We start from the raw sequence: 7,943 nt of genomic DNA, 5'->3' as shown, positions 1-7,943 counted from the left end.
TTATTTCAGTGAAAACAGAATAATGGGATTACCTAAATTAGGCAGCACTATTATCATATAATAAAAATGAAATGATGTTTCTCTCCTGATGGAGTCTAATGAACGGCAGATCAACCAAATAACAAAAACAAATGTATTTTCTCATGAAAATGGTATGCATCCATGCAAATTTGGTTTTGTTTGCCTTTGTTTTCAGATATCTCTCTCTGTCTGTTTTGGCTTCAGAGTCACAGGAAGATTTACAATCAACAGCTCTACACGCTAATATATTATCTGATCATATATTTGTGGTCAGCTCGTTGAGTCAAGGCAGTAATTATAGTATATATTGGTGAGGATGTGTTAAATAAGCTCAAAATACCCCCAATATATTAATGACTTCACATCAAATTCACACTTCCCATCTGCATAAAAAATGAACCGTTGTAGTGCACTCTCACAACGCTGTCACTATACCTTATTTCACATCGCAGTAACTACTGGGATTTGCTCAAAGCTACTGTGGACTGGGCAATTTGTTGACTTCATGCTATTAATGGGCACTTTTATAGTGTTGACTCCATGGCTATAGCCTCGCATTGACTGCAAGCCTCTTATTAACAGAACTGCTTTCTCACATTATTTTCAGCTGAAAGGTCATGTAACGTTGCATAACCCCAGAGCTTGGCACGTTATCCATGCTTAGGTTGGCTTCAGACACAAATTCAAAATTGCTCAATTTTCAGCAAAAATAACACCAGAGATTTCTTTGGTTGTGTAGCAACTGCGTAAAGGACAAACAAAGCGTCCGGGCCACGGTTGTGAAAAAAGGACACAAAGCCAGTGTAGCATTCAGTGCATCATTGTGTATTTTTTAATATACATTTATAGTATATTTAGATTGTTCTCAATTTACACAAACCATTACAGACAAGAATTTTCGTGGAACAGATTTACATATATTATTCCTATATACAGATATTTTAGTGCCTTTTATGTACAAATACTATACAGCCAGATAGAAATTTCTTGATACATCATAACATACACATTCCCATGGTGGTCTGACAACCATTGTGGTGCTGCAGATCCCATTAATATGCAGGAGTCTGGAGTGCAAATGAAGCCAAAAAAAAGACCCCCCAGTGGTGCAGGATGTCTGAAAAAAATCAGGAAGTGTGTTGACGCAGAGTGTGTGGAATGTGTGAGCTTCTCCACAACATTTTGTGAAAGCCATGGGAGGGGTCTGTTGGTAGACTCCTCCAACTGTGGTCAGTCTCACTTAATCAAAACATCCCCTGCACTCTGTGCGTGTGTGTCTGCGTGTGTGTAGGTGAATATCCAGCTAATTTCAAGGGGATCCCATCTGCCTCTGCTGAACAGAAATTGAAGCCAGTCTTTAGGGACCCACACAAAGAACACTGCTGCAATATATTCTAATTAGGAAAATGTGGACGCGCACAATGACCTGATTAATAGTTGTTGCCTAAAACCCACATACGTTATTTCTCTTATGTGACTGGTCAAAGCAAAGTTTTCTTTTTCTTTTCTTTCTTTTTTTTTCCTTTTTACACGAGCCACTAAATTGTGGTTCTGAAAAAACAACAAAATGGAAAACCAAACACAAAGGATGAGGTGACTGCCACGGTTACTTAGAGACGTGCGGTCTGGAAGAGTCGTTTTTACCACCATACACCTCCTGGCTGCTGTGTAAGTTTTGTCTTTGTGAACACTCAAACAGGAAAGGGTGTTCAGCAGCACAGCAGGGAAACCTAACCACCAGTAAAAGCATCAGTATTCCTGAAAATCGGTTTTCTCTTAAAAGTAAAGTAAGTAAGTAAAAGTAGTAAATGAAATCACATTAGGACTCTTGACTACAAAACTTGGGGCTGTAAGGTGTTCAGATATTACAACTAATTACATCAACAACAACAAAAAAACCCCCATAATTTTCAGCATCTAAGGCTTTTACATAGAATCACAGAGATATAAACGCATGATAAATTAGAAACAAAACTTCAATTTCCAATTTCATCTCCTTTCCTAAAGTTTGTCTAATATTTTGCTGAAGTTATGTGAAAAACAATATTTGCGTGCAGAATCCAGCAAGAGGAACCAAGTAATGCATCTGTATGTTCTGTCCTTGTTGCAAAAAGCTTGATTTGCTTCATGATTTTTGAATTTGTGAGGCATTTTAGTCACTGTCAGTCATGCCCAAAGTTAAAATGAGTTGATATTGTTTGTGTACCTCGGTGCCACTCGCAAACATGTCTTCCTCCCCACAACAGTAAACAAAGTTGCCTGGCTGTGTGTTTACTCTGCCTGAATGGAGGCTTTGGGAGAGTCCAGCTCTCTCCAGTTGCTTGAGCTGCCCGTAGGGCTCCGATTGGTCATCTTAGTCAGCAGCGTTGTTCTGCGGAGGCTGCTGTCCGAGTCCTCCTTCTTAAAGTCAGTGTTCACTCTGTGGCAGCAGGAGAAGCAGTGAACAAAATCCTGCAAGAGGTGGCCGCTGAAGATCATGTATATCCACGGGTTACAGCAGCTGTTGAGACTGGCAAGGAGCGCAGACAGAGTCACTGCTGTGTTCTCAGAATCTGGAGAACAGAGAGAGGAAAAGGATGATTAATCCGCAAAACATCTGGTCCAGACCAGGCTGCAGAAATGCCTGTCTAAGTCAATTCATCTGGTGCTGAAATGTAAAACCATACTTTTCTTTAAAAAAGAGAAAGTTTCTGATACAAATCAAATTTTGTGTAAGACTTTTTTGGAGCAAGACTCATTTCCTCGATATTACTGCAGTAATCTGTCTGCTACACATGTTGACTCTGTCCCAGGAAAGTTCATTAAAAGAACCAACCCAATGTAACTTTATCACCTGATATAAGTATTTATGTTTCAAGATGAATATTTTAAAGAGAATTTAAAACTTGGTATGAAGTTAAGATTGTTGGCATTTCTAGGATCTCACAGTGGATGATGCAGAGATTCTGAAAACAAATAGAAGACTTTAAATAAAGATATTAGGCATTTCTTAGCTAATTAACTTTTTAATAAGACCGTTTCTGCAGTGAAATTTTAATTCTAAAGGCTCAGAGTGCTGCATCCGGTTGTTTCGTATAAATTACATGGCTTGTAAACAATAATCACGCTAAATATTTTTATTTTTGTCGTTTTCTTTTCATTCATACTCTATTTACGCGTGTTTGTAGTATTGTGTGCCAAACAAATCCGTGCGTAATGGCTGTGCGCCCCTGGAATTTTGTTTGCGCACGGTGACTAAGAGCTTTCTCCGGGGTTTTCTGTTTTTGGCAATATGTCACATAATTCGAAAAGCGGCAAGAGTTTTAAATTAAGCGACATTTCCAGTTTAATTTCTTCAGCACTCACCAGCCCACTGGAAGTTTTCATCCCACACGGACCACATCTGCACAGTAAAAAACGGCGCCCAGCAAACAATGTACGCCAAAACGATCACAAAAGTCATTTTTACAGTCCTCAGTTTGGCTCTTGATATCGTTGTTATGCTGCTTACTGAATTTTTCCCAATCAGTCCATTTTTTTTCGCAACACCAGCGGTCGTTTTCCTCTTCTTGTATTTGATATTTTTCCATATGCTGTGGCAGATGAAACCGTAGCACATCATGAGAATAACCACGGGCACGAGGAAGATGCCCACCGTTATCCAGGTGATGTACGCCTTGGCACCCCACGGCTCGATAAAGTGCGCCCAGCAGTCGTAGACGTCCGAGCCGTTTTTGATCTCGCTCAGGGAAAAGATGAAGTACTGAGGAGTGCTGAACACCAGGCTGCACATCCACGTGGAGACGATCATGATGTAGGAGCGCTGGGTGGGCTGCTGGAGGGTTTTCAGCGGGTGGCAGATGGCGATGTAGCGGTCCACGGTCATCATCACCATCATGTAAGTGGACGCAAACATCCCCATCACTTGGAGGTGCTTGACTATCCTGCAGAGAAAGTCCGGACCGTAGAAGCGGAAGGTGATCTCCCAGCAGAGCTGCGGCAGCACCTGGAAGAAGGCGACCACCAGGTCAGCCAGGCTGAGGTGTTTGATGAAAAGGTGCATCCGTGACATCTTCTTCTTAGTGTTGTACATTGCCAGCAGGACACTCACGTTCCCAATCACAGCGACCACGAAGGTAATGCTCAGGACCATTATCTCGATCTGGGCAACCTCCTCGTTTCGCGCAAACGGATCGGATCCGTTCGCGTGGACTGTGTTGTTCCCAGACGTTTCCATCGTTAGGTCATTAGAGGGACTGAAGACCAGAGACTGGTTCCCTCCGCTCAGGAACAGCGCATAGTCAGGAGTGTGCATGGCACTGCCCCTCTGTGCGCCCTAGCAGATGCAGTGCCAGAGGGGCTGCGAGGTGCCTCTCCAATCCGTATATGGCGCTACCTGATGCTCACAGAGGGGAAGCCACTGCTTTCTGACTTGTGGCTAGTGCCGGGGCTTTTTAAACGCGAATCAAATTTCAGACAGCGTGTGCGTAAAGCGGATACACTGCAAAAAATAAAACACCTTAAAAGTTATTTGGTTTAATGATAACTCCTAAACAAACGTTTTTCCTCAAACAGGATATGTGCGTCCTGCAAGGCACCACAGGAATAAGGAATATTACAGTTGAGGACTATAATTTGAGTTTCATGCTTCCAGTGCAAATCAATCGATTTGGAAGACGCATTTTCTCAAAAATGCACTGAAATTAGAGCCTTATTAAATCAAAATATGTAACAAAACAAAATGATTGGGCAGTAATATTTGTTTTTCGTAATGTTTTTTTCCCCTTGATTTTCACCCGTATTATGATGGCTAAGTATTTTTTACAGTGCGAAGCCAAGCCCTTCCCCATGGTGTACCCTCCACATCACCACAGTTCTTCCCACTTATAATGTTTAATAACCAGTTTTGCTTACATTAAATAGTTATATAAATCATAATTACAAAATTCCAAGGTGGAACAAACAGGTAAAATAAGCAGATTATAAATTTGAAGCGCTTTATGAAGAGTTGATCTCCAGTCTTAGTGCAGAGTGAGTTATTTAACCCTTTAAACCTGAAGCAACATCATTTTCTTGCGTGCTTTCAGATGCCTTTCACAAGTATTTAAGACTTGGTAAGAAATGTTCCACAAATGAACAGATTTGGAAAATTATTTTTTTAAATTTTTCTTTTTCTTTTCTTTCTTTCTTTCTTTCTTTCTTTCTTTCTTTCTTTCTTTCTTTCTTTCTTTCTTTCTTTCTTTCTTTATTTTGTTCTTCTTAAAATTATTATTATTATTATTGTTATTATTATTATTATTATTATTATTATTATTATTATTATTATTATAAAATTTGACTAATTTTAAGGTAGTTTTATTGTACAGTTTACTAATCTCCAACTGAAACCTGGGCAAATTGGCTCATTCTCTTACAAAAACATGTGGGGAAGGCAATTACTAAAAGAGGAAATTACCCCAAACTTTGAGGATTAAAAAGGACACATTTCATTTCCCAGTTACCTTTGAGTTAAAGCATCCCCTGCTGTAATGTTTGCACAATCTCATCTGAAAATATTCAATGCATTTCAAACCCGGCTCTTGAATTATGATGTTGTATTTACTGCTGCAGGAATGCATTGACCAACACACTGGAATGCTGTTTGCTTTCACCTCTGCTGAGCAAGGCCTTGTGCAGTGATGAACTGTTTAGAATTGTTTATCTGAAATGCTTTGCTCAAAGAATCACCAGGCTTATTTATTCAGGGTCAGTGTTCTCTATTTAAAGTCAAGTGTCAAACTGAAGAGACTATTCAAGCTGCAGGAAACTGGTTTGGAGTATCAGTGATATTCAGGTTGTTAAGTGTGTTTGTTTGTGATGTATATGCATGAAAACATGAGGTTCTGAGTTTTGCTATGATGGGATTTTTGTCTGTATACCCAGTTTCCTTTTAGCAGAAATGTTAGAAGTGGGTATCATCCAAATCTGGACAACAGCCTATGCACTCAAATGTATCTGTGGGCTGGATCTTATTGAAAGAAAGTGAGAGAATATTTTTTCCAATAGAAATTTGGATTCACCCGCTTTTTGTCATCCCTCCATGAAGCCCATTAAAAATGCCTATGTGTTTTAAAACATAGTGTATGTAAAATACTTATCACACACTTGATTACTTTTTTATTACATCAGACCCTTCTCCCAAATATTTTTCGTTTTAAAAGTTCACTTAAAAGTTCATTCACAGTTATTGTGCATGAGAGATCTCATGTACACTTGTGTAAGTTGCCTCAGACTTTATCGTATTGGACTACAATTGGCTGACAAACTAGTTGTGATGTCACAAAATCATACTCAAAGGGGTCTTTTAATATTTTAGCATAAATGAGCATAAATGAGCCTTAAGCATATTTTGATGGTAACACTTAGGTACTTTTACTTAAGATATGAAATGCAGGAGTTTTACTTGTAACTGTCTGGTAATGTTACTTTTTGCTTAAGTTAAAGCTCTATGTTCTTCTTCCACCCCTGCCAGACTGCTAGAATATGTATTTTTGTGTCCTCCTTGTTGGAGCATCGATCCAGGAGCTCCTGTTGCAAAAGAGTCTACCGGCTCATTACTTCAGCATCTTCAGCACTGTCTCAATTTCCAAGTAACCTACTATAAGGTAAATTGCTTAATTACAGTTTCCATTGCGAAAGCACATGATTGCCAACTGGCTGCAGGTATCCGGCAGCTATTCGGCTCATCGGATTCATGTGCTGATAGGGAGGATGGTTATCTTTATAGCATTCGCATCCCAGTCACTGTCCAGAGCTCCTCTCTTTCATTTCCGATGGCCCTTGTAGTGAGTGATGCAAACTGGGGGCCCCTTTTCTAAAAATTTCCTGCTGGCCGCTTGAACTGGCTTTGTGGCGTATAATGAAGTTTCCTCAATTATCCCAGTGTCAGTCTCTGCTTATCTTCCCATCAAAATACACAGCCAAGGACATTTCTGATGCCTTGGGCTTCTGTTGACCAGTTAACCAGCCTCCTCCCAGGGGAGCCCTGCCTGGTATGTGTCCGATATCTGTCTCCCCCATCCACATTTGTACAGTCTTGTCTTATCCTGCGGGTTCAAGGACAGCAGAACGGATGTCTCCCTTCACGCTGGACTGAACCACGTTTACCCTCGCCTCTTGTTTTTGAAGACGTTCAACGTCCTGTGATGTTATTACAGCTCCAGGCTTGGATTGTCTCATCAGTTTTAGAACACGAAGACTGTTCACCATCCTAAACCGCGGACGGTGTGTCTGGGCCCGGGAATCATGGGAATGCATGTTGTGTCTCCAGTAGCCAGAGCAGTCAGTCTGAATTATTTCCGTGATGTTTCTCTTTCACTCATGGGCTTAAGTAAGCGCCAAAGAGCTTCTTAGACTCTGGTAGATTTTTTTGTTTGTTTATTTAATCTTTGGGGATAAATAATACATACTTTTAAGGTGTTTCTTCTTATACATCTTAAGCAACTTATTTTGCTATCAGAAAATTTGCGAATATCAAAACATGTTTGTTTACACATTTTAATTGAAATAAGAAACTCAATTAAATTCCAAGTCTGGCATTCACAGTGGAATTCATTACATTTTTCTGTACAATTTTCAATTTAGTGTCTGTGTGCAAAGGTAGACTTCATATTTTTCATTCATTATAACCTCTCAGTCAGTCAGGATCAAAGGTAGCCCTGTTACAAAGCACAGTTTGTATAAGTTGAACATTACGTCTGAGGCCTTATATATGGCTTATGTCACCGCCATCATGCATGAGAAGAATGTCTGCCTCTAAAAAACAGCATACTTGTGCATGCCTCCCTTGTTCTGTCTGGCTTATGTCATTAACACCCGTGCATTATAATACCCTGTAGTTTAATCCTGCTCCCCATATGACATATACTTTGCCTCTCACAGACTTGAAAAGTAGCCCCTGAGGA

General features: G+C 40.0%; 1 protein-coding gene across 1 annotated transcript; it reads right to left on the bottom strand.

The window, feature by feature from the left end:
• Window positions 1–825: 825 nt before the first annotated feature.
• On the bottom strand, window positions 826–4,415 carry avpr1aa (arginine vasopressin receptor 1Aa). Its single transcript, XM_042496564.2, has 2 exons — window positions 3,367–4,415; window positions 826–2,573 (listed from the first exon to the last, which is right to left on the bottom strand). Exons 1-2 carry the CDS (start codon window positions 4,313–4,315, stop codon window positions 2,293–2,295), a joined length of 1,230 nt encoding a protein of 409 aa, XP_042352498.2. The 5' UTR covers window positions 4,316–4,415; the 3' UTR covers window positions 826–2,292.
• Window positions 4,416–7,943: the final 3,528 nt, after the last annotated feature.

The sequence above is a fragment of the Plectropomus leopardus genome, chromosome 7 (assembly GCF_026936395.1).
Source record: "Plectropomus leopardus strain MGB_pleo_1.0 chromosome 7, ASM2693639v1, whole genome shotgun sequence".
NCBI lineage: Eukaryota > Metazoa > Chordata > Actinopteri > Perciformes > Serranidae > Plectropomus > Plectropomus leopardus.
Note: the sequence above shows the minus strand (reverse complement) of the source record. Positions and strands in the feature narration are given on the sequence as shown.